At 46.0% G+C, this 26,716-nt stretch overlaps 2 protein-coding genes across 6 annotated transcripts in view; one reads left to right on the forward strand and one right to left on the reverse strand.

Moving 5' to 3' along the window:
- The first annotated feature begins 3,079 nt into the window (after positions 1–3,079).
- The window catches only part of Fndc1 (fibronectin type III domain containing 1), an 88,479-nt gene continuing 64,842 nt past the window's right edge, over positions 3,080–26,716 (forward strand). For 2 of the 5 annotated variants that reach the window (XM_029471658.1, XM_021149094.2), the window contains exon 1: positions 25,104–25,521. In XM_029471658.1, coding sequence (XP_029327518.1) covers positions 25,191–25,521 — 331 coding nt within the window. In that variant the 5' untranslated portion in view covers positions 25,104–25,190. Of the gene's footprint in view, positions 3,361–25,103; positions 25,522–26,716 lie in introns of those variants that run through there. The other 3 variants (XM_029471660.1, XM_029471659.1, XM_029471661.1) reach the window with 3 other exon arrangements.
- On the reverse strand, positions 17,311–17,807 carry LOC110283674 (AP-3 complex subunit sigma-1-like). Its single transcript, XM_021149095.1, has 2 exons — positions 17,496–17,807; positions 17,311–17,382 (listed from the first exon to the last, which is right to left on the reverse strand). The coding sequence occupies exons 1-2, from the start codon at positions 17,805–17,807 to the stop codon at positions 17,311–17,313; spliced, it is 384 nt and encodes a 127-aa protein (XP_021004754.1).

Genomic DNA, 26,716 nt, shown 5'->3' on the forward strand with positions numbered 1-26,716 from the left:
CTCCCTTCCTCCCTTCCTCCCTTCCTCCCTTCCTCCCTTCCTCCCTTCCTCCCTTCCTCCCTTCCTTCCTTCCTTCCTTCCTTCCTTCCTTCCTTCTTTCTTTTAAAGATGGGAGCTCATGTAAACAAGGCTGGCCTTGAACTTTTGATCCTCTTGCCTTCAACTCCCATGTTCTGAAATTTTATTCCAGTGCCATTAAGCCCTGACTTTTTACAGTTTTGATGAGCGAAATCAAAGCAACTGTCAGGAGATTAAGAAAAGGTGTGAAAAAGAGTGAAACTTGTTAGGACAGCATTGGTGGGTGAGCACACTCAAAATTAAAGCAGAAGGGGGGCATTATGGGGAAGGGAACTAGCCACTGGGGGCAGGGTAATGATGGAAGGGTTCAAATTAGAACAAAGTATATATGACACACACACACACATGAACAAGATGATACATATCTATACAAATATATAGCTCATTGAGCAGAGTGGGTTGTAGCACACACAAAGCCTTGTGTTTTAAACATAGCACCACATAAGCCAAGTGTGGTACTAACACACACCTGTAATCCCAGCACTTGGGCAATAGTGGCAGGAAGAGCAGAGATTCAAAGCCATTCTCACTGAGTGGTGAGCTTGAAGCCAGCCTGGAACACGTGAGACCCTGTCTCAAAAACAAGCCAGGAAGATGTCAGCTTGCCTACATTTCTGAGACAGTTATGTGCTGGACCAATGGCAATGAGTCTTAAGTGAGCTGACACCCCCCCCCCCCGGTGTGTGTGTGTGTGTGTGTGTTTTGAACCTAGAAGTAGGGATGGGGAGATGGTGCAGTTGGTAAAATGCTTCTGTGAAGGCGTGAGGACCAGTTCAGACCTGCAGCATCCATGGAAATGCCAGGTGTGGCATGAGGAGCCTGTAACCCTGGGATGTGTAGACGTTGGCCACATCACTGGGTGCCCAGCAGCCCTCAGCTGACTTCTGGTTGGATGTCCAGACTTTAACGCTGGCACTTGATTTATCCCGTGGTCTCTGAAGAGCCCACAGAAGGCGGTTACTCTAATGAGCCACCTTATGGGGTGGGAGGTAAATATGTATGTGTCTCAAGCTAAAAGAAGGAACCCACTGTCTGCTGAGATGTCACACAATAAATTTTGTTGACTCTAAACTAAGGAATGACATCTTGAAGTTACAAAAGTCCCACAGAGTGGGCTGAGGACAGAATGCCGTTGTGCACTGCCAATCTCTTTTCTCCATAGCCCACCAGTCTTCCTTGCTGTCTTTTCCAGATGATCCTGGGATGTTTCTGGTTCTCATGCCCTACTGATATCCCAGCTGTGCGCCCTAGTCTTCCCTGGGTCATGAGAGCCTATTCCTGGTTTTTCTCTCTGTCCTGCTCAGAGTTCTGAGCCCAGCACCTGATCCCTGTTTGGTGGCTTTCTGTGGGAGGTTCCCTTTTCTTGGGCCACATCTCTTGCAGCCAGAACCACGGCTCACTTTGGCTACTATATTAGACTCCTCTGGCCACTATAACAAAGCATCACACACTGGGTGGGTGGCATAAACTTTGGAAATTTCTTTTGTCATGGTTGTAGAGACTCGGGTCTAAAATTAGATCTGCAGGGCTTACAGCTGGGGCTGCAGGGCCCTGGAGAGTGCCGTTCTTTGCCTCTTCTGCTTGAATCCTTTGGTCTTTGACTGCCTCCCTCTCCTGGTCTCCCATAGCCCATTTTCTGTGGTCACACATCTTCTCTTATATACAGATCAAGTCCCTCTCTTCTTTTTATACACATACATGTTACATTCATAGCCTAAACTCTCTGAGAATGTTCAGTTGAACCACGAGCCACCCCGGTGTAGCCTCCAGTGATGAAGACAGACACATTTTTTGGGAACTGAGTTCCAGCAAACCATGGCCACTGCCCTTCACCACCATGGAGCGAGGAAGAAGAGAAGATTCTGTTATCTAGAGAGATTTCCACCTCTGACTGACCAGCTGTGACCACAGGAGCCCTGGATCCACTGACTTGGAACACACTTGAGAGAGAGAGAGAGAGAGGGAGGAGTGCAGAAGGAACCTGACACTCCTAAAGGGAGACCAAGCTGGGGTCACAAAAGCCAGAGGCCAGACTAATGAGAGCCCTAAGGGGCGAGGCAAGAGCATCTGTTTAATTGTAGAAGGTTCCCGAACTCTAAAGAGGGGATCAGTGGAGAGCCTTCCTGGGGGGAACCTGGAGACTTCACTGCAGGTCACAGTTAGGCAAGAGGTGCCAGCCTGGGCTCAGCGTGTGGATGTCTTGATTTTGTAATTTTTGTTTCCGAATAGAGATTCCGTATTTCAGTACCATCCTTCCAGACTTTGTTTAGCGTCCTGGTCAAGTTTGGGGTTGCCACGTGGGCGAACAGATTCCATGTTCCGTCTGTCGTGTGCCAGTGGCATCAGGATGGTTTGCAGAGAGCAGCAGTCTGCTTCCCTAGCGCGGAGTCTTTGTCGCCTGAAAGGGCGCTCCTACTCCGCTAGTGTCTCAGACTGGGAGTGGACCAAAACCCAGTCTGTTATCCCGCACAACGGGATCCTAAGGCGGTGTTTAAATTACAGAAAGGGAGGTCAAATGAGTTCTTGGCAGGGCTTTTTGCAGCGTGCTTAAAGTCAGCTTCTGTTTCAATTGGGATCACGCGCTCCTGCGCAATGACAGCCAGGAGCTCCCGCAGCGAGTCCGGTTCCTCATTCTTTCCCAAGGGCTCCGGCTGCGTGGGAAGGATATCGAGAGCCCACAGACCACTGCCATGTGCAGAAAAAGGTGGAGGGTTCTGACCCGGTCCCCGAAGATGAAACTACACAGAGGTTTAAGTTCACGCCTCGTCTTAGCACCGATTGTTTATAATAGGTCACTTCCCTGGCCAGAGAGTATTAGAGACTTAGACAAAGGGAGGGAACTTTCCTGGTCACTCTTCCTGGTGCAGTTTTTTAATTTCACAAAAATCGAATGGGGTTCCGGGACTTGCGCCCCGCCCGCCTCGTGGGGGTCTCATCGCGAGCGCGCAGGCAGGGGGCGCCCGAGCGCAGCTAAAAGGAGCTGCGGGCAGCGGGTGGCCTCAGTGGCAGAGCGCGGCCGCGGTGCGTGGCCAGGAGCGGTCGCCTAGGGGCTGCACCGCCGCTCGCACAGTACACCGGACGCTCAGCCACGGGCACCCGACGGCATTGCTCTGCGTTCCTCTCACTGCGGCCCGCGCCCTGCCAGCCACCTACGCTAGGTCTCCGCGCATCCCGGGCTTCCGATGGCCCCCGAGGCCAGGGCGTCCCCGCGCCTGCTGCTCAGGGCGGCACTGCTGCTCCTGGCGGCGCTGTTACCAGTGGCTACCTCAGCAGGACCCCCAGGTACGCGCATGCCTGACTCTGCGGTCGGCTAGGCTGTGCTGTCCTCTGCCCACCCGCTTGTCACTCTGGGGGACCAATGTCCCGCACTGGCTCTGTGTTGCCCGCGTGCGTGTCTTGTCACTAACCTGTGCATCATCTTGAGTGGAGTCAGGACGCGCTGGGTGTGGGCACTGGGCACCCTGAGTATGGGAGAAGTGTGGACACGGAACACACAACAGAACTGGGGACTGAAACTTGTCTAAGTGCCCTGGAGATCCAGGCAAAGGAAAGGAGAAGTGACTTTGGGCATCGCGGTGGGGGTGGGGGTCTGGGGTGATAGGAGTTGGGGGGCACTCTCTTTGGTCAGACTCTCCTCCGGGTTGAGGGTGAGCATCTTTCTGTCATCTTCTTCACCTGTCTCGATGTTGGATAAGGTCACTGAGGGAACTCAGATGGAAACTGAGAGGCAGGACTGTACTCCAGGACCAGCAGCAACTGAAGTCCTAAGCTTGGGAACTTTGCAGCTGGAAGAAGACATTTGTCTTCGAGGAGGGAGAGGGAAGTTGGACCGTCCAGTGAGTTCCAGAGAGCCTAACCCACTCCAAAGGTCAGGCTGCAGCCTGGATGGACACCTGCTTTGCACAAGAGGCTTAGCTGACTCTCTGCTTTCTTGCGTGTTTCACCAGCGTCCAGATGGTTACACAGTAGTGGGCTTTCACCCCTATGTCCTTGGCGTCTTCATGTCTAGCATGCATGCATTTCCACACTTGGAAACCGTGACTTTTGTTTATGGCATCAATTTGTAGGAACCTGAAAAGTGGACTCCCCTTCCCCTTTCTGGTATTGTTCAGTGCCAGCAGGGCTGAAAACAACAAAACAAAACAAACTTCTTTTCCAACAGGGGCCACTAGTTTTGCATGCTGGTGTCTGTATTGCTCTCCCCATAAGGATATAGGGAGAGTGCTTGGTGACCTCTTGGTAGTATCGGGTGCTACGTATTCTGGCGTTGAGTTCCCTTTTTGTAAAAGGGTCATATAGAAGTAGGGATCCTTTCTCTTCCACTTATGATCTCAAGGCAAGTATTCCCTTCATATTTTATACAATGCCTGACAGAATAAATCTCTTCTAGCCTCCCAGCTTCCCCACCTACAGTCCAAAGGCTTCGTTCTTTCTAAGCTCAAGTGTTCCAGGCTCTGAAAGAGTTCTTGTTACAGAAAGCGATCTGAGAGTGGGGGCCCTGGAAAGTGAGCTTTGTGGTGGTTCCAGCCTCCTTCCTTTCCGTGTCCATGGTCACCTTAGGATGGGTTCTGTTTGTGAATGTGGGAAGTCAGGGCTTGTCATGCTCCTCATGGGCTCGACAGCGTTGTCGGCTGCTCTTTCTTTGGCTCTCTGCTCTGCAAATCACTGCACTGTGGAATGTTGGAACTGGGCGGCTTGTTGGCACTTCTCTCTACTGTGTTGACGTGGGATCTGCAGTGAAATGATGACCAGACTAGAAACTGACAGAGGAGACAAGCACATTTCCAAGTGCCTATTTACTGTACTTAAGTTCAATTAGAGAAGGGAAGAAGTGGACATAGCAGCCTGCAGAAGGCTCCTGTGCCGGGGAAGAAATCACGAAGCAGCATGTAATTTATTCCGTGGGCTCCTTGAGGAGCCTTCCTGTCTGTCTGTCTTGCCATTCCCAGTTGCAGCAGCTGCTTGGATTTGTGTCTAGTGGGGCAAAGCCACGGGCAGACGTAACTCATGCTTCCTGCAAGTGGCTACTGTCAGCCCCATTCCTCCTCTTTTGGGTCCAGCATTTCTGGTAAAGCAAATTACCCAGAGCTATGCCGACAGTTAGCACACTGTTACAGCGCTAGAGGTGTTATTCTTCTTCCAGCACACATGGAAGATCCCTGCAACTCAGGACAAAGTAAGCAGGTGATGCCCGCCCCCCATTCCTGCCATAGGCTACTAGGCAAACATTAAAGAACAGGGGTGCTCCCAGTCTGAAGGACTGAAACCATCTATGCATTTACAGTAGACACTCAGGGAGGGCTAGGGATCATCTCTATTTTCTTCTTTAAGGCTAAAGATCTTTTTAATGAAGCTGCAAGGCCACAGTCATTTTCAAAGTGATACGGGTTCAGTCCCAGCCTCTTTCCTGGGTTGATGTTCACATGAGTGAACAAAAGCTTACTGGGTAATAAATGGTGTCTGACAGGGCCCACCACTTGGAGCCTGAAAACACTAAGAGTTTAACCCCAGGGATAAACACCTGTGGGACTCCAGTCAGCACTCGAATGACTTGCATGACTTGCTTTAAAAGAGGAATGCGGTATTTACTCTAAAAAAAAAAAAAAAAAAAAATCTACAGACAAACTATAGTTGCCTACTTGAATAACTCTCACAAATTTTTTCCCTCCAAAAATGAGTAAACTGAGCCTGATGTCTCTTGTTATGTAACTGCACAAATTTCTTGTCAGTGATGCAACTTGAGTTTCTTTCTTTTATAAAAAAATCGAAGAGGCCAGGCGGTGGTGGCGCACGCCTTTAATCCCAGCAGTTGGGAGGCAGAGGCAGGCGGATTTCTGAGTTCGAGGCCAGCCTGGTCTACAAAGTGAGTTCCAGGACAGGTAGGGCTACACAGAGAAACCCTGTCTCGAAAAAAAAAATCTAGTGAGGAATTTCAATTTTTTTTTAAAGATTTATTTATTTATTATATGTAAGTACACTGTAGCTGTCTTCAGACACACCAGAAGAGGGTGTCATATCTCATTACGGATGGTTGTGAGCCACCATGTGGTTACTGGGATTTGAACTCGGGACCTTTGGAAGAGCAGTCACTGCTCTTAACCGCTGAGCCATCTCTCCAGCCCCGAATTTCAATTTTTTAAAAAAGATTTTATTTATTTATTTTATGTTTATGGGTACACTGTAGCTGTACTGATGGTTGTGAGCTATCAGTGGTTTCTGGGAATGAAGGTTGCTCACTCCAGTTAGTCTGGCTCACTCCGGTCTACCCTGCTCTCATCTGGCCTAAAGATTTCATTTATTATTATATGTAAGTACACTGTAGCTGTTTTCAGACTCACCAGAAGAGGGCGTCAGATCTCATTACAGATGGTTGTGAGCCACCATGTGGTTGCTGGGATTTGAACTCAGGAACTTTGGAGGAGCAGTTAGTGCTCCTAACCCCTGAGCCATCTCTTCAGCCTGCAACTTGAGTTTCATAAGTTAAAACTTGAATGCAGCTAAGCTGTCTCTCCCCTGGTAGGCTTGAAATACTTCTCTGTATTAGAAACTTTTTTTATGGCCATGGTGATAGGAACGAATGTGGTTTTAATAGCAATAGGAATGAAGATGTGCCTTTAAAATGTCACGCGATGAGACATGGTGAATTCAAATAGCGACTACACCAAGTATTACACAGGGATCCGACATGGTGGCACGCATCTGTGATACATCTGCAATGGCCCCTGGAGCAAGATGGGAGGTGGAGCTGGGAGAATCACTGCAAATTACTCACAGTTGCGAATCAGGTGCATAGGGATGCAGAGTACAGCAACAGAAGCAAGAGAGACTCCGCCCCAATAAGGTAGAACACTAGAACGGACTTCCAAAGACCATCTTCTGGCCTTCGTGTGCAAGTGTGCATTCATATGTGCACATGCAGGGCACATGTGAGTACACAGCATCCATGAATACACACACACATACCTATGTGGGCGCACATATGCATGCATACACACAACCAAACTTTCCACAGGGCCTTATACATGCTAGACACACTGCTCCTGAGCTCCACCCCCCATTATAAACAAACTGATTTTAAATTAGCATAATTCCTACTATAGTAGGGAAAGATAGACGACAGACATCCCATTCAAGTATAACTTTTATGGGAACCTTGCAAGTTTAAACGTAGAAAGGAATCCAGAGGCCACAGAGTGTTATAGCTCCTGGCATACACAGCTGAATGGAAGTTAGAAGTCCAGATGCCAGGGTCTTAACACCATCACGGCCTCTCTGCTGGCCTTCAGCAGTCCATCTGAGTTTGTGGGTAGATGTGGTCAGTGAGACCCTTTCATCTTTAGAAGCCCTGGAAACTTTCCTATGACCCAGGCGGCCCCAGCTCTCTGGTGTGTCTCTCTTCATTTCTGCCTTTACGAGCAGGTTGGACCCCTTTGGCTTCAGTTTGTGCTTCGGAGCCTAGCAGGCAGATGACCCAAATCACTCATTTGTGTGAGCATAGAAAACATTATTGTAAAATTAGGGAGTGTAGTGGGATTGCAGGATGGCAATTCATGTCCCTAAAATGCCATCACTAGAAGCCACTCCATGTCCCCAACACGCCCTATCAACATGTAAGTCACAGTGGCCCATCCCTTGTCCACGGGACAGACACGGATGTGGGCTGCATCCTTTCCCTCTGTTTGCTGTGAGGAATGACCACACACCTTTGGCTTAAAGCAGCAGGAATGATTATAAGATGGTATTGGAGATCAGGATTCCAGATTGGGTCTCCTGGGGCTAAAATCCAGGGCTGTGTTCCCTCTGGCGACTTTGGACACTATCGGGTTTCTTTTACTTCCAGCTCCAGAGTGCTCACCTTCCTTGGCTCTGGAGACTTAGGAGGAGATATTTGGGTACCACGACTGCTCTGCCAACCTCAAGGGGCGTGAATAAGAAACCTGGGCACAAACATTTCCAGAGTTGCTCCCGGAGGTTGATTGGGGACAGGACCTCTGTTTATTTATGGAATTTCAGGGCTGTCTCCATTGTAATTAAACTTCAATAGTCAGGAGCTTTTGTTTTAATTAGAAAGCACGGGGGTGGGTGTTTAAAGCTATAAAGATGAAAGCGAGAAGGGAACAGGCCTACCTGCTGTATAGTTAGTTACTTGTGAATGCACAGAATCCATCTGTTAAAATACAAAGCAAACTGGAAACTTCGGTGCCTTGGGGAGATCAGGGAATTGGGGGAAAGGGGACAACTGTGGGTTTTGTTGCCCTCACATCTTCCCCAGCCTTAATAAATGAGCATTTGCGTATTTGGAACCATTGGTTAATCGCATAAACCAGCATACCTTTTCTTCCTTTCCCTTTAAATCTTGGACTCTTCCTTTCTGGATCTAGCTCTCGGCAGCACTTGCGTTCTGTGGTCCATAGAGGGCGCCCCTGGCCTTTCGGAGGCGGGCCATCATCCTTGGGCTTCCTTCAAGCAGGGCCTTAGAGAGATGAAAATGAGCACAAACTTCCAGTTATCTGCTTTGTTCCCTTGGTGCACTGCTTCAAAATTTTCTTTAAATTAAATTAAATTTAATTTAAAATTTAAAATGTTCTTTAGCTTGCCATTCGTTGGATCTGCCTGCACACCGGGAAGGACATGGTCGACATTACCGCACTTTAACAATTAAGTGTTAATAAATACGGGGTTTGAAACTTTTTGAAACTTAAGTCTAGCTGAAGTTTGCAACTTTTTAGCTGTTGGGGCACCTTTGTAGGCCAGGCCAAAGTTGAAACAGTTGGACCATAGGGAAAAATTAAAAAAAAACATGGAGGGGGGCAGGTCATAGTCTTGGTAGCCCCCCTCTCTCCCAGCCTCAAGGCTTACTTTCGTGACTAGGGTAATATTGCAAATTATTTTAATTATAATAGCCAGAGTCTATCGTAACTTACTGTTAAGTGTAGCAACTTAATTGCAGAGCTGTAAATGTTGATTAAAAACAGACAGCAGTGTAGTTTTCTGCGGTGGCATTAAAATACTCAACAAAACACAAGCTGCGGATGTGAATCTCACCCTTGCCCTGTAGGTAGACGTTTTTAAAATGTTCTCTTCCTAACTGGCTCTTCCTGTTCTCATGCTTGGTTTCCATAGTCACCATGTGAACTTGGTGGTACCCTCCTTTTCTTCCTGTGGGAACCAGGCGTAAAGCTGTTAAACTGTTCTCCCACAGATATAGTCTGGTATATACTTGTCCTAGGATTTGGACTCAAATCTTTGAAATCCTACAATCCTCCCATGCAGGCTACCTGGGGTTACATGTCTGGGAATTAACTGTGCTAACCAGATTTTCTTCCCTAGGCTATGTGTAAATGTCAGTACAAGCATTTCTGCCCTGCTCTGAGGGTTGGTTCGTTTTAACTGTCAGCTACACACAGCATAACATCACCCGGAAAGAGTCTTATTTGGGATTATTTAGATTGGATTGGCCTGTGGGCAGGTCTGTTGGAGATCGCTCGTATTAACTGATATAGGAAGACCCGGCCCACTGTGAGCGGAAGCAGGCAGTACAAGACAGGACAAAGCTCTGTTGCTGGGAGCAAGCCAACAAGCAAGCGCTCATGCATTTGTTTCTTCCTACTCTTGCCTGTGGATGTCTTCTCTAAATTGCTGTTGCCTCAACTTCCCTACATGACAGTCTGTAAACCGGAACTGTAAGCCGACGAAATGAATGGAGAGCAGCACCTTTTCTAGGTCTCTCCTACTGTGGTTAGCTGCCAAGGAATGGTTCCATCACACCGTGGGACGCTCAACTTCAGGGAAACAGGGCTTCCCATAAGCTGACTAGGTTGGTGTGAACCTAGTCCCTATTACAAAACAGATGTTAGGGTAAAGTGGCGACGTGGGGGCGCTTTGGCCAAGGTGTGTGCCACTTAGAAATTATGCCGCACATCGGTCTAGGGCAAGATGTTTATTGAGAGAGGAGGAAATCGAAAGGCTATCTCTGAGTGGGGACATAAGAAATAGACAGACAGGCAGACAAACAGAAGCAAAACGAATGAAAGAGAGAGAGAGAGGGAGAGAGAGAGAGAGAGAGCCCGATCTTGAGTGACCAGAACCTTTTATGAACTGCACCTGGTGTATCTGGCCATCTAGGAGATGACCTAAGATGCTGCTGCTAGGTCCCCGAGGGCAGGCCAATGGGAATGCCTGATTTCCAACAAGGGGCGTGGTTATAACAAGGTCCTGCCTGTAATTGGTCTTGTTAAACTTGTCCCATCCCCATTGGAGACCTGTGCTTGTGTGTCTAATCCCATCCTTCATGGTTCATGGTTTACCTCCACAGGCTCATAGCCAGCACACACAAGCTCCCTACCTGTAAAAACTTTGAAAGTGTGTTCTTGATTTCAGCCAGGTCTGGGTTTGGTCACTGTCCCTTTCCGGCTGTGTAAGAGCTCTCTAAGCTCCCTCATGGTCAGTTCGAGGAATACCTGGATGGAAGACTGTAGTTGAACAAATTTAAATTTATAACCTAATCTACCCTTCTAACTGCAGGCCTGGCTACCTCCCTCTAGTGTACCCCAGATACTTGCTGTTTCTCCTGGCCATGTGTTCATGTTCGATCTCCTGTCATGGTGGCTCCTCCCACCTCTCCCCACCCCCTCTGCAACCCCAAACTCGGTAACTCAAAACCCACCTACCTCTAATACCTCCAGTAATTGGCTGTACCATTTTCATTTAACCAATAGTTTTAAATTAAGGAACAAGGTTTACACAACGGAAGCTAGCAAATGTGAGAATTCACTTGTAGGCAACTAGACCTTTGGGTCTAATTTAGCATTACAATACACAGCAACAGACCAAACCTCAACAGAAAACACATGAGTGAAAATGGCTCCCATAGGTGGAAGTCTCTCTAGTCACTTTTGTATCCCTCGTGCCTTACGTACACTCCAAGACCTACTAAGTGCTACAAAAAACGTTTGTGGGATGAATAAATGTGGTTGATGCAAGTTATCTGTTTAACCAATGAGCATCACACACACACACACACACACACACACATACACATGCCTCTTTTTGTTCAATATATTATTTGTATTCCTCTTTTATTGATATATTATTTGTCTATTCCCATTAACAATCACTAAGTGATTAAAAATTTTTGAAACTATTCAATTGAAATTTGGACTGTCACTGGGTCTTTTTTGGTGTGGTCACATCTGTCTCACTTGCCCCCCCCCCTTTTTTGGTAAACCTACCTCCCCACAGTTCTTGTTGACTCTCTTATGTGTGTGTGTGTGTGTCCCAGGATGGCCTTAAACTCACTATCTTGCCAAAGATGGTTTTGAGTTTCTGATCCTTCTGATCCACGTGCTGGGATTGCAAGCATGTATCACCATTTTTGGGTTATGTGGTGTTGGGCACTGAACTTAGGGGCTTGTGAACCCTAGGCCAGCATTCACCAACTGAGCCCTGTACCAGACCCTGCCTGGCACATTTTCTAAGGGAATTTTCCAGGGAGTTTTCAGGGCTATATATGAGTGGTGACTGAGGACACAGGATTGTCCAAGTGTTTAACATAGTTAGACAATGACTTTCACATTTTGGGGAAAGAAATTAATTTTTAGAGAGACTGGTGTGTGTGTGTGTGTTGCCTGGTATGTCAAACAGTTTACAGTGGGCTGAATCGGAATTGAACCAGTGAACAATGGCAGTTCTTTTGGGAATCATTTCTTGTTTGCAAACTGAATTTGAAGAATGTGCAAGAGATTCCCTAAAAACCTAGGAGGTACTGATTTCCCATGAGTCTGTGGTGTTATCACCAGCAGGCATGGCATGGTGTTCCCTCCACAGCTCTCAAACTTTGCTCTTGCCAGTGGCAGATTGTCTTATAAGTCTTACAAGGAAAACAACCACCAAATCCCTCTGATTTATCTTTCTAATCCATGCTGGAAAGCCAGTGGCACATGTGGGTGGAGGAGATCTTATTTCCCCTGAAACAGTAGCTTTTGTTTCTGTTAATTTCTAAACAGAAAGTCCAAGAACTTTAAAAACGTTATGTCCTAATGATCACACTTTGCCGGAGGTGCTGCTTAGGTTCACTTTCATTTCCGGTTTTGTTGTTCTGGGGACAGATGTACTTACTCAAGTCAATGGCATGCCTACAAAAGGACTGACGTCGTCAAAATGGCATTTCCAGAATGGACCCCTAATATCATCGGGAGCAAGCTAAAGTGAGCACAGTTCTTGCTTAAAGTCAAAAGTGACTTGACATCATAAATCCACAAGCAACAGTGTGGCTAGCCCCAAATCCTTTATGATATCAGTGGATAAACAGATGAGGGAATTGTTTATCTCTTCCTTGTAAACTTGGGAGCAGAGAGACCTAGACTGGGGTTTAGTGAGGCCAACAGGGCCCCAGATCATCCCATGTTTCCACTCTGCCATTACTGCCCATGTCATCTCACCTCCCATGGCTAGACGGTTGCTGCCTGTCTAGGGATTATGTATGACATCACAGGAGGCAAGAAAAGAGGAAACTAAAAGAGGTGAGGAGCACACGATGGCTGACAGCACCTTTCCTCACCTGTGTCATGGACCAGGCTAACTTGTAAATGTATCCTAGCTGCAAGGGAAGCTGAGAGTCAGGGCGTTCGTATTTGGAATTCTAGCCTTATGTATGGCAAGGGAAAACAAGGGCCAGAGAAGTGAGCAATGACCTTGGAGTGGCTCATAGGCAGTGTTCATTATGACAGTTTCAGATTCTATCAACCTACTAAACTGTTACAAATTACTTATGAAATTGTTACAAATTACTTACAAAACACTAGGAGTGATAAAAATCCAACAGAAAGCATCTTGGAGACAAGACTGTTTGTTTGTTTAATGAGTATTCTTGGGCACAAAAATCTCCTGATTTTAGGTGTTTGATTTTAAATTTGTCATTTGCTGCTCTCTCTCTCTTTTAAAAAAGAATTCCTTAATGATTTCTTTATTGTTGTTGTTATTTTTATTTTAAATTTTGAAATCCCAAGCTTGCCTTGGACTATGCAGTTCAGGATGACTGCATATTTGAAACAAAAGATTTATTTTGAGTGTATCTGCATGTGGGTATGTGAATGAGTGTGTGTGTGTGTGTGTGTGTGTGTGTGTGTGTGTGTGCATGCGCATGCAAGAGGCCAGAAGGCATTGGCTCTCTTGGAACTGGAATTGCATATGCTTCTCTGGTTCATTACATAGATGCTGGGATCTGCACGTGGGTCCTCGTGACTGTGAAGTAAGCATTCATGACTACTCAGCCAGTTTTCCCGCCCAGATGTTTCTTTTTATTGCTCCATTTTATGTTTCTCTGTGTTGTAGCTCTTTCTCCAGCTGCAGAGGATGGAGAGATACAGCGAGGAGAAAGGAGGGAATCCTGGGAAGAGAGCTGCAGTGGCCTGTGTGCATTTTTGCCTCTCAGTTTCCCTTGAATACTAATCAATGATATTCTGTACCAACAATGTCTGAAAGAAGCTGCTAACCCCATGTAGTGGGAGCATGCTTGATGTGAAGACACTGTGAGCCAGCATCTTCATTATGCAGATGGTCTTGCATGTAGATTGGGGCTCTTGCTCTGGGCTATTCCCAATAGTATATGTGGTGGCCTTCTGTGACCAGCTTGAGTGTAGCACCCAGACAGACCCTAGTGACACAGTGTTTGACTGCAGTTTCTATAGTCAAGTGTGAACCTACTGAGGCAGCCCACTCTGTGCAGACCAGTGATGCTCACACAAAAAGGGAAGCAGAGCAGACTGTGACAAACACTATGTAAAGGTTAGCAAGTAAGTGTTGGATAGCATCAGTCACCAGTTAGCTTCTTGGGGCTGATGAATTAAAAATGTGACTCACAATTGTATTCAGAGTCAGCTCAGCGTTGTCATGAGCACTTTCACATGCATGCAGAGGGACGAGGCCTTCTGTCTTCTATTCTGAATAAGTGGTACTTTGTTATTATCAAAAGGCTGGCTGGGGGGACAACCACAGGTAGTTCACATTTAGCTGAAGTGGCAGGAGTGTCCGACTGGTTGCTGGGTGCATCTGTGAATGCTGATGGCAGCCAGGCCTGCTGCAGCCACCTGCCAGGAGCAGCCCCAGTCATTCTGGGTCTCTCTAGCTCACACTCAGTCATGTGTGGTGCTTCCCCTGCACAAATGCAGCAGAGCACATTGAGTGCCAGAAGCAGAATCCACTGAGTTAGCACGGTGTGGGGAATGATTGCCTTCCAGGGACCCTGAACTGTTGTGTTGGCTGTCCTTGTCCTTGTGGGGGACACAGGACACATCTGATTGCCTTGATGCTTCTCTGTGCAAAAGTTCCCTGTGGTGGGGTCAGGTGCTTTCTATGCAAAGGTCTTCCAACTCCCTGTGGTATTTTATTTCATTTATCTATCATCTATCTATCTATCTATCTATCTATCTATCTATCTATCCATCTATATATCTATCTATCCATCTATATATCTATCCATCCATCCATCCATCCATCTATCTATCTATCTATCCATTCTATCTATCTATCTTGAGTGTTTGAGACAGGGTCCCACTACATAGGCTAGCTGTCCTGAAACTCACTATAAAGACCAGGCTGGCCTTGAACACACAGAGATCCACCTGTCTCTGTCTTCCAAGTGTTGCAATTAAAGACCATGCCGCCATGCCCAGCTCCCTGTGGTGTTTTATAAGGGCAGACTCCAAAGACCCAGAGACAGACCTCCAAGCAACCAATAACTATGGAAAATGCTTTTTATAGAGCCTTGAGGTCAAGAAACTCCAGAAGAGAAACCAGGCTGTTGTTTTAAGGTACAGGTGCCTGCCTCTTAGGAAAGATTCAGCCAACCATCTGTGGATCTTACTGGTAGGTACCTTTCTATATAGACCAGGCTGGCCTCAGACATACAGAGATCCACCTGCCTCTGCCTCCCACCTTTAGTCAACCTGTCTCTCCGAAGTCAACCATCTGTGGGTCTTGCAGGTACCAGTTCTGTATTACAGAACCTTCAGTCAACCTTCACCTTCACCTTTGAGGAGACAAGAAAGGTCATAATTATTTGACAAATATAATTCCTTTTAATGACTGATTTAAGCTTTATCCAGTTAACTCAGGCCTTCTGGACGTTTCTGTATATTCTGATGCTATCTAATACTCGTGGGAGTTAGCGCAGTGCGTCCACTTCCCTCTCACATGAAGCTCAAACGTGTCTCTCACCTTGATTGCCACTTGCAAGCTGCACTAACCCAGGTGTGTCTCCTCTCTTCTGATGCACCTGTTGGGTTTTTGGTTAGATGCTTGTGGTTGAGATGGAGGAGATGACTTAGTTTGTAAAGTCCTTGCTCATAAGCAAGTGCTGACTTCTAAAACCCAAGTAAATGCCAGTGGTCATGGCACATGCTTGTGATCCCAGTGCAGGGGAGACAGAGCCAGGTGCATCCCTGGGCCTCAGTGGTCAGCCAGTCTAACCAGTGAACTGCAGGTCAGTGAAAGATTTTATTTCCGAGAAGGTGGGTGGTGTTCCAGAGAACACATGAGGTTGTCCTTTATTATACATACATGCACACATACGTACATGTACACACACATGCTCACACACGCACACGCACATGCACAGAGAGAGAGAGAATCTAGTAGTTGCACTGAAATGAATGCTTTCTGCACTAGAGAATCTTGGAAGCATTTAGATGCTTTCAAAAGACGGTAGAACTTGATTTTCAAAGATGAAGCAGGGAGACTTCTGTCAACATCCAGACTCCAAGCCGTTGGAGAGTAATTCTAGTGTCTTTGGGGTTTAAGTGGCTCACCTACTTCAAAAGCTTTGAACATTCCTCTGGGGGCCTTCTTTGTAACTAAGCCTGTTCTCACCTGCTCTGTGGACCCGCCTGCCTCTCTGTGTGGTGCTCACTGGGCACGGCAGCCTCTGTTTGCTGACCTTGGCTTTCCTTGCTTTGGGTGGGTTCATCACTGGCAGTTTTTGTGACCAAATGCACTACTGGCTGCTGGGTTAGTTTCAAAGGTTGCCTCTGATTTTCACAGCAGGTCTTTATTAACAATACCCTAACCTACCAGTGCCTGAATACTAGTAACAGAATCTCACCTTGGACTTCTTTAAAGTTCAGAATTCATTGATTTTTGGAGCCAGAGCACGGGAAGTCCAGGAATTGGCTTTAGGGACCCTGATAACCCAGAACTCTTTATTAGTCTGGTTAGTGCTATAACTAACTATCCATAACTAACTATCCAAGGCTAGATGTCCACAAAGAAAAGGTGTTTACTCAGATCACAATTTTGGATCTCTGTTGCCTTCAGTGTATAACAGGAAGTAAGATTAGGCTTCCTTAAAGCCCAGAACTCCCTCCCTAGCTTCTTGGTGGCATCCCCAGTTAGAGTAAGCCCAGAGAAGGCTCCTAGGCATATTGGTGGTCATAGGATCACAGGGTTGCAGTGTGTTACAGGATCGAGTGATTACTGGACAGACAGAAGAAAGACACAACCATTATATAGCTGCCCTCTGAGACCACTGCTTTATAGAGACCTCAGGGCCTTTACCTGTGTAAGGCACTGGCAGACTCTGGACTCAGTTACTCTTACTTTAGGGCAGCACTTCTCAACCTTCCTAGTGGTGCACCCTTTAATACAGTTCTTCATTTTGTGGCGCCCCCCAAAAAATTATTTCATTGCTACTTCATATCTAATTTTGATATCTTTCCAGTTACCTTGGAGTTTATTTAAACTAAAGAAAAGGTCATGTTTTCATGCAATACATACTTTGTTCTTTAAATAACAAATATGACAAACAGCAGAAAGAATTAGAGAATGCTGCACTTGTGGTCCATACAAACATATCAACATCTCGGGTTGTACATAATTAAAGAAACATCTCATTTTTTTGAATTACTGTAATAGCCAATGTATAGAGGCAGGCCTTTATGTGGGCGTAGGAATGCAATTTAGAAAAGAAAGAAAAAAATCACACGGGAACACTAGTCAATTTCTTTAAAACCACTGAGCAAAAAAGCAACATTGAATTTCCATACTGATTTTACGCAGCTTCTATANAGTACCTTGACTTGAATCCAAGAGCAAAGTTACAAGTCTCCTCCTCTATTTTTGGTAAACAACTGCATGGTAAACTTAGATAATGTTCCCTCTGGGCTTTACCTGGGAGTGGCCCTTTTAATATTTATTTAAGAGGACAGGTTTGGCACTTTTATTCTGATGTCACCAATACTAATATTTCTTGGGAAGATTCATATTCTTTGCAGCTGATACAGCACAAGCTGGAGCTCCAGCTAAGCCAGCCTCAGATTTCCCCAGTTTATTTTGTGCATCAATTGGTATGGCAATTCTCATTCATGTTGGTCTCCAGTACCATTGCCCCCATCACCATCTATCTCTGCAAGAATATTATGAACCTTGTCTACCTGGAATACTAAGTCCAGTTCACAGATGTTTTCAAAACATTTGTGTAATGTTTCTGCAAATACTTCCCTTAGATCGAAAATGCCAAGTTCACTTTCTGAGGAATCCACACAGAAGACAAAATACAGTGTTGCGTAATGTTTGTAAATGAGTTTGCTGTCAGAACCTCCAATTAATAATCCTCCTTCTAGGAAACTACAAACATCCTCATCTCGCTTAGATACCAAATGACAAGTCTCCCTGATGAGTTGCTGTTGTAGCTTCACTACAGGGCAGGTAGAACTTGAAGAGCCCCGGCTTCCCATGGTTGTTGAAGATGAGGATGACCTTGATCATGGCTTGGCCGGGCCCGGCCGACTGGGTGGACGCTGGGGCCAGGGCGGGGTTGGGCGGGGGAGCTTGTTGCTGCTGCTTCCCCACCCGTCCCCTCCCGCACGAGCCTGGGCTGAGGGGCGGGGCCTGAAGGCGGGCAATTTTGATATTGTTATGAATCATAATAAAAATATCTGATATGCAGGATAACTGATATGGGACTCCTGTGAGAAGGTTGTTTGACTCCGCCCATCCACCCAAAGGGATTTTGGCCCACAGGTTGAGTGAGAACTGCTGCTTTTAGGGTGTCCAGCAGGCTCTGTACCAGTTTGACGGAGATGCTATTGCTGAGAGAACTCTGCCCCGATCTGGGCATTTGATTCTATAGAGGCCAAGTGGAGTAAGAAGCTGGGGAGGAGAGAAGTTTAGATATTTGTTTCTTTGATTTTAAGCTAGAAGACAAAGATGGCTTCATGTCTGCCTGCCCTGTCTGTAACTGTCCCCGGGGACTTTAGTGATGAGATGAACGTACCTGAGCATTGTGCATGTTTGTCTTGCTGGCATTTTGAGGATGTCACACCATCTCCTTACTTACACCCTGGTGAGCTCTTTTTGGCATCACACACTGAGCAAACTTGGAGATCGAGGTAGGCCAGGCTTAGGAGGGGACTTTCAGCCTAGAAGTCAGCTTGGTTGTGGAGTTGTGCTCATTTCACAGCCCTCTGGGGCCTAGGAAACACCAGTTCCATTTCTAGTCCTGGGAAGACACATGCTGCCTCTCAGTGGGTATCGCAGGGGTCCCCAAACATAGGCCGAGGTCATCTTGAATCTTACTTGGAGAAGTCAGTACGGCCTGAGCATAGAGTAATGCTCACACCGCATTCGAACAGGGACAGCCCAACAGCTAGGGTTGTTTGTAAGGGAACCGCCTCTTTGTCCTCTTCAGTCCTCTCCTGTCCTCTGTCCTCTTCAGCGAAGTGGCTCTGGCTTCTGTTCTATGCATCCTCCTCCATGCAGTGCAGAGGGCACTATACTTCTTGGCTTTTTCTGTTAGGCAGCGTTGCTGGCTTTGAAGCTCCTGGCCCTTCCTCTAGGTGGGAGAGTTTGCATTTGGCTTCACCCTTGCTTCTACATGGCACCTCCTTAGGATAGACCAGACCTGATGTTCTAGTCCTCCCTGGGATTTGTCATCCTAAGGAACTCTTCTGGGTTTGTCTAATGCTCCGGAGCTTGAGAAAGGGGGCAGAGAAACAGGAAACACATTAGTGACAGAACACGCCCCATTCTCTGATTCAGTGTTGTCAACAGTAAACTTTATGTTTTCGTTTCTGACTCCACCTAGTGTTGAATTTAGATTTTTAAAATAAATACACAGAGAAGTCACTATATATACACCTGTCAGACAAAATAAAGTCCACGCCTGGTTTGCTATTTGTTGATGTGGTAGAAACACGCAGTTCTTTTCTGTCTCTCGCACACCGGTGCTGATGCTACCAAGACTTGCAGATGGTTCTGTGAATACATGATTGTCAGAGCACAGAACGTGACCATGACTTTGGAGAACCAATAAGTTCTACTCAAATCTACTTTTCAGATGTGGTTTTCTTTTAGTCCAATTAAACTAACTCTCAGTTACATAAGTTTCTTCAGTAAGTACCTTGGGAGCAGATCAAAGAATGAGATAGTGTTTCCTTTTAAATCGTTAGTGTGTGGTTAATTGCTTCAGAAAATGTCTGGTTCTTTCCGGTCAATATTTTCTTAGTGGTTTTCTCTAGAGCTGTGGGTTTTAACCTCGGGATCTAAGATGATCCTGTCAGCAGTAGCTGTCTGGTGTAGGCACCGAGATGGAGAAAGGTTGGATGATAGCTTCCCTTTCTTTCTAGACGGTAAACTGCCTGTCAGTCAAACGTTAATACTCACCCATTCATCTAATAGGACTTGAGTGCCAGCTTAAGCCAGCACTTTCTGTGCTGTAACGATTTTGGCTGAAATCAATTGGCTGCAGAATTACAGGGGAACAACTCAAAGCCAGTGAGCCAAATGGGAGGAAGTTCCTGCTTTGTTCTTTCTTGGGTTTGTGTTCCCAGGAAACCTTTCCCTGGTCCTTCTCTCTACCCTTTTCCTTCCCACCCTTCCCGATGTTTCTCCTTCCCCACACATATCTTTCTTTCAACCCGAAGAAACAACTGTATTTAAAAAAGAAAGAAAGGAAGAAAGAAAGAAAGAAAGAAAGAGACAGAGAGAAAGAGAGAGAGAGAAAGAGAGAGAAAGAGAACCTAGAAGGATTCAGTTGTAACTTTGAATCCATCTTTCTAAGCACGATTTCTGCACGGAGCCTTTAGTGGTTCATTTTATTGACTCTGCTTTGGACATTTTGTTTCTTTATTCTGAGACATAGCTCTCCATGCCGCTCTCATTAGAGAAAACCTGTGTTTACACCCAAGGTAGACTGGCCTGGGATTCAAGGATGGTTCTGATTATCGGCTTCTAGCACTCAGGCCAGGGCTTATCCAGATCAAGACACTGACTAGCACACGGAGACAGTGAGCTCAGTCTGGAGCTCACACAGGGCTGTGCTGGATCAGGAGTGGTCAGACTGTGCATAGATGTGCAAGTCACTTGTTTCGCTAGTCGCTAAGCCTGGGTAGCATCCCTCATCACATCCTCTCTACCCCCAATTTCCTCCAGCATGGGTCTCTATTATCTCTTAGAGCCCAGGTCAAGGCATCTCCAGTTTCTTTGGGTTTCCTAGGAAGGGAGGAATGTCTGGAGGTGGTACGTGATAACTGGGCCAATCTGTGTATCCTTTATCATGGACTGGGGAGTTCCTCTACCATCTCTGCTCTCTAACTCTCTTCCCTTGTAGTCTTTCCTCACGGACCCATACTCATCTCTGTACTGCAAAGGACCCAAGGATGTTGGGGTCTTTCCTGGGCTCAGGTAGCAGTTGATTACTGTTTGTCAGAGGACCTGGTCTGGCCTACTGACCGTTTGCATGTGCATTCCTGTACTGTTTTTAAAAGCAGTCTCTATTGCCAGTTAGAATGAAACCTGAGATTTCCGTCTTGGAGATGGTAAGATGGTTCGGTGGGTAAAGGTGCTTGCTACAAAGCCTGGTCACCTGAGTTCAACCCCACATGGCTGGAGAAGAGATCCAACTTCTGCAAATTGTTCTCCGGCCTTAACATGTGTCCCAATGATGTGTGTGTGCCTGTCTCCTGCCCCACTGTGCTTCATTTGAAAGTAGAAATGACTCCTGTCTTCTTAGGATAAGGATCTGTGAGCACCTGAGAGTTGAGAGCCTCCTGAAGTCTGTTATGTCAACAGGTGCCTGAAACTAGACAGTGACCCCGAATATGCAGGCTGTCCTCTGCTACAGCTTCCTGACCCTAGTAGGTATTTGGGTTGGAGACTCCTGGGATGATGTGTTGTTTATCAGGTGTTCTTCTCTTTAGCAGTGTGTGTTAATGATGGATACCAAGGCAGGTAGGGGGAAAGCCAGCTAAGGCCTGCAGCCTCTAGAATGGATACACTGTGGACTTTGGCCAAGCTCATCCTAAGGACTTAGCTCTGGCGTGGTTTTATGGTTGAGTATTAACTGGAGAAGTTTTGAGGTCTGTTTTGAAAGCTGAAGACCCCACTAAAGACAGTCATTGAAGAGGTTCCAGAATCTAGAATTTGTCTTGATTGGTGATGGCTCAATAATTAGACCTTGAACCAAACTGGCTCCCAGGATCTGCACTTTGACTTTTGAAGCACATAACCCTCCTGGAGTCCTCTTGGATAAGCCTTGGGGTTTGGGAGCAAACCAAAGTAAGGGGTCAATCTGAGTACAAAGTCCATTCCTAATGAGCAAGTTGACCTCCTGTGGCAGCCAAGACCCAGAGTGTGGCAAGGGGTGGCTCCCTGCAAGATCAGCAGAACAGCACCTTGCTATTTAGTACCTGGCAGAATCTTCTCAAGTCTAGACAAAGTCTCCTGGCATGAGCTACTGGCATGATTTTGCCATAACACAGAATCGCTGGAGCCCTAGCTGACAAGTCCCGGCTGAGGCTTTATGACGAAGCACCTTCCCATTCGTCTCCATTCAAAGACAGCCCAGGATGGGGGAGATGAGGCAGGTTGCAGACAGGGAATTCTTCTAATTTAACCCCAAGTCCCTTCAGCTGTGGCCTAGGCTTACTTCCCCATTTTGCGTGGCCCTGGAGACGAGAAACAGCTTGTCAGGGTCCTCCCTGTCTGCCCCTCCCCCATTACCCTTCATAAGACTGCAGCATTGACATTTGAGTTTGTCTGTTTCTTAAGAGACAGAGCTCCTGGGTCAGACAGCCCTCAAAGCTGCACTAGGGTCTTCCCCTTAAGAAATGGCTAGAAAACTATTTAAAAAAAAAAAAAAAGGCTGTGTGCTTCAGCTGTTTATTGGACATTCAAAAAGAACCTGAGCCTGGCAGTTCAGGCCTTGAGCCCCAGTTACTTGGGAGGCTGAGGTCGGAGAGTGGGAAGATAAAGGCCCACTTGAGCTATGCAATGAGTTCAAAGCCATCCCAGGCAACTTAGTAAGAGCATGTCTGGAAATAATAATAATAATAAGAAGCTGTAAATGTAACTCAGGGGCAGAGCCCTACGGTTGATCTCTGGTGCCTTAAATAAATTCATTATTTAAATAAGTAAGTAAATAAGGACCTCTGTTAAGCTTCCCGGTGTCACAATGCTCCTTCCTCACAGAGCCTGGAAACCAGCCTGCAACTCCAGAAACCACTTTCACTGTGTGGCTTTGCTCCATACTTAGAGAGTAAAGTCACTAGACATTTACAGTGACACCAGAAATACGGCATGTTGTCATGTTCCTAGCCCAGGTATAAGCTTACTATGGCCTGAATCTGGATAACGGTGCTCACTTGCTGGAAGGACTGAGCTCACTCCATACTGGGTTGGTACTCAGGCACTGATGGAGGAAGGGGTTGCTGTGGGGCTGGCATGGTCCACGCACGAGGTTGTTCTTGCTCACTTTCCCTATCCTCTTGTCAGCCTGTCCTCTTAGTTATCCATGGGTGATATTTATTTTTTAAAAAGGTTTATTTGTTTATTTTATGTATATGAGTACTATAATTGTCTTCAGACACACCAGAAGAGGTGTGATCTGATTCCATTACAGATGGTTGTGAGCTACCATGTGGTTGCTGGGAATTGAACTCAGGACCTCTGGAAGAGCACTCAGTGCTCTTACCTGCTGAGCCATCTCTCCAGCCCTGGGTGATGTTTATTAGGAGGTGCGGGAAATGATGTCAGCTGTAAAATCCAAGCAGATGGGAATCTAGAAAACAAGGACATTTAATCAGGTCGAAGACCTCAATTCACTGGCCCAGCGTGGGTTGGGAGGATGAGGAGGTGGTATGCTGATCTAGTGAGTTTTGTCAAACCTTAATTTCGGACTAGGGCTGCCTCTGAGACATGACTTCAGGGTGTCCCCAAAGCCTTTATGTTCAAAAGTGACTTCTACCAGTGTCACTCTAAAGCCTGGAAAGCTATTTCTAGAAAGCTGTTTCTTTGGTTAAGTTTTTGTAACGAGAAGGCAAAGGTCCCCAAGAGAGCACGTGGAGCATCAGTTATAGCTTTCTTCCCAGAAGAAGCACTCTTGTATGAGATTAGCTTACAAGACTGCTGCGGTTCAGACGAGTTCGCAGAGGTTCTAATTAAAGGCTGGCCCTCTACCTCATAGATGTGGGGGAGCTATAGAACCTTGAAGAGGTGGGGCCTAATGGGAGATTTTATGTCACTAGAGTTTTTTCCTTGAAGGGACAGTGGAATCCATCTTCATTCTCTTATTGCTTCCTGGCTGCCATGAGGTGGCAGCTTCACCATACCATGTGATCCCAACATCATGGCGGCCTCCTGTCAGAGCCAAGAACAACAGTGAAAATCAACCGTGGCCAGAAACTTCCAAAACCATGACCGACACAGAGCCCTCCCATTTCTAAGTTGACTCTCTCAGATATTCTATCATAGCGACAAGAAGCCCATCAGCATAGAGTTGCAGAAGGGAAGGAGATGGAATGTTTATAGATGGCTCTTCTCTCTAGATGGCATTGATGAATTGTTTCCTGACCTGAGTGATTGGGAGAAGCCAGCGTGGCTCATTTCTCAAGCCCAGGAAGCATCTGACATCTGTCCCTCTGACATTCTGTCCCTCTGACATCTGTCCCTCTGACATTCTGTCCCTCTGGTTTGCTTACCTGTCTTCTCCCTCACTGGGCTTTGGGACCTTCACATGTGGAGTTGCGATGGGTCCTCTGGGGATTATGGTCAGGGCACATCATTTGACACCTTGTTTCTGTCCTCAGAATGAACATCCCTCCTCTAATGCTTCAAAAGGCATCAAGCCATCCTCTTTACGCATGTTGTGGGCTCTCCCAACAAGCTTTGGTCCAGAGGCCATAGGGCAATGTTCAGAGGGAAGAGGATGGGTGTGGATGTTACGATCATTCATGTTTGTTCTGTTCAGATGTTTCATCAGTATCAAAATCACATGCTAACCCATGTGTGTCCTCATGAAAGTGTTGTCTTCCCTTTCTTTCCTCTATGAGATTGCAAGTGCGTTTTAAAAAATGTTATTAAAATTTAGGTTTTCCTCCCCACTCACTTAGGTCACTTTTTTATTTATTTTCTGAAAATACCTCCTGTTTCACCTTATCATCGAAATTAACTCAACATTTGTCTGGCTGTTGCAATTGCTACATCACTATCCAGCACACATTGCTGCAACCTTGCATTGCAGTTCCAGCTACTCGGGGAACTGAGAGATTTTGGTTAGGTAAAATGTTAGGCATTAGCTTGATAAATTTGAAAATGAAGAAAAACTTAAGAGTTCATAATTGAAGATGAGGTGGTACTTTAAAAAGTTATTTGTTTTGTTTGCATTTATGCAAGTGCACCATGCGCATGCGGTGCGATGCCCAGGAGGCTGGAAATGTTGGATCCTTTGGAACTGGAGCCCCAGATGACTATGTACCACATTTTGGCCTTTGTGGAAATGAACACTTTGTCTCCTCACTTTGAATATGGCAGCTGGTCCTCCCTCACTGTAACTCTCACTGTAACCCCTGCCCCTTAGAGAGGCTTTTAAAGCTTGTTCAGTTTCACACAGAAGACACCAGGAGCCAATGCAGTGAGCAAATCCTTCTGGGGACTGTGAAATAAATTACTCATTTGTTTTTCTTGCCCTGGCATGTCTGCATAATCAAGGCAAGAAATGCCAAGGGTTGATTTTGACTTTCTTCCCGTTTGGTTTAAATTTACCACCCACGGTAATCCAAAATACAAACCACACGTGGGGTCTGTGTGTTTGTTTCGCTGTCATGCTGTGACCGTGTGCAAACATGGTTGCACGCAAATCTTTAGGGTCAGACAGATGGAATGTCATTTACATTCTTGCTGAGAATATCAGAGAACATTCAGAGAAGTATTCTCCCAGCCTGCCATTGCGTAAAGTTCATAGTTGCGCTGTTTGTATAGTTGACCACCCACTGAAGCCAAGGCATGTGAGACTGCTGTCCACTAACATGGGCCTGAAGGTCACATGGGACCCACCCAAAGACGCTTCCAGTAGACCGGTGGAGTATTACAACATTGCCTATGGGAAGTCACTGAAAAATCTTAAGTCCATCAAGGTGAATGCGGAGACGCACTCCTTCCTTATTAAGGACGTGGGTAAGTGACACACATTCCTTTCTTCACTCACCCCTAACTGTGCATCAACAGTCGCAGCTGTGCACTTAGGAGAGCTGTTGGCAAGACAGAGTGTGGCTGGCCCAGAGTCGTTGGAAACAGAAAGCCACGTTTTGAGACTCATCATAAGGGTATGCTTGGAGGTTCTTGCCCATACACTTAACCGAAGCATTCCTAATGTCAAAATAAAGTAGGAAGTTTTAGTTTTTGATAGTGTTTTGGAAAACAATGGAAACATTGTTGATCTTTTATTATTACTATTTTTTGATCTTATAGAAACTTGACTATTAGATGGTTTAATAATCTAGTATGGACATCTTTCCGTTCATAAGCCATTTAATAATTAAGTACAGTTGACCACTGAACAACTTTGGTTTGAACTGTGTTGGTCTGATCATATGTAATTTTGTGGTGGGGCGGGGTGGATTGTGACAATTAGAAAAAAAAAAACTTGCTGAAGAACTTCAAAGCCTAGTGATATAAGATGTTGGGTGGGTCAGAAATGCATAAAATATGTAAATGACAGTCTACATTATCTGCTACTATAATGTAATATACAAATCTATTTACAGCTAGCATTTTTCAACACTTACATGTGCAAACACTTGAGTTCACACACAGCAACTGCCTCAGTCTACATTGTCAGATGATACAGTACAATACAGCCTAGAGTTATCTGAGAGGAGAAGCCTCAGCTGAGAAGTTGTCCGTAATATGTTGGCCTGTGGGCATATCTATAGGAGATTGCCTTGAATATTCATTGATATAAGAGGACCCAGCCCACTGTGGGCAGCAACATCCTTAGGCAGACAATCCTGAGCCATGTAAAAAAAGCCAAGTAAGCATAAGCAAGCCTCCCCAAAGTGAGCCAGAGAGCTAACCAGCAAGCAGCATTCCCCCATGGTTTCTTCTCTGAGCTCTTATTTGAGTTCCTGTCTTGATTTTCCTCAGTGATGGACTCTGACCTGCACATATAAGATAGATAAGCCCTTTCCTCCTCTAGGTTGCTTATCACAACAACAGAAAGGATCCTAGGATATATAAACAGAGACTGCAGTGTTAAATCATGACTGCAGAAAACTGACTCTCATGACGTCAGCATCCTCCAGGTGTGAGCATCCCATCTCCCTAGTAAACCATGCATCTCTGTTTCTAAAAAAAAAAAAAAAAAAAAAAA

The sequence above is a fragment of the Mus caroli genome, chromosome 17 (genome assembly GCF_900094665.2).
Source record: "Mus caroli chromosome 17, CAROLI_EIJ_v1.1, whole genome shotgun sequence".
Classification (NCBI taxonomy): Eukaryota; Metazoa; Chordata; class Mammalia; order Rodentia; family Muridae; genus Mus; species Mus caroli.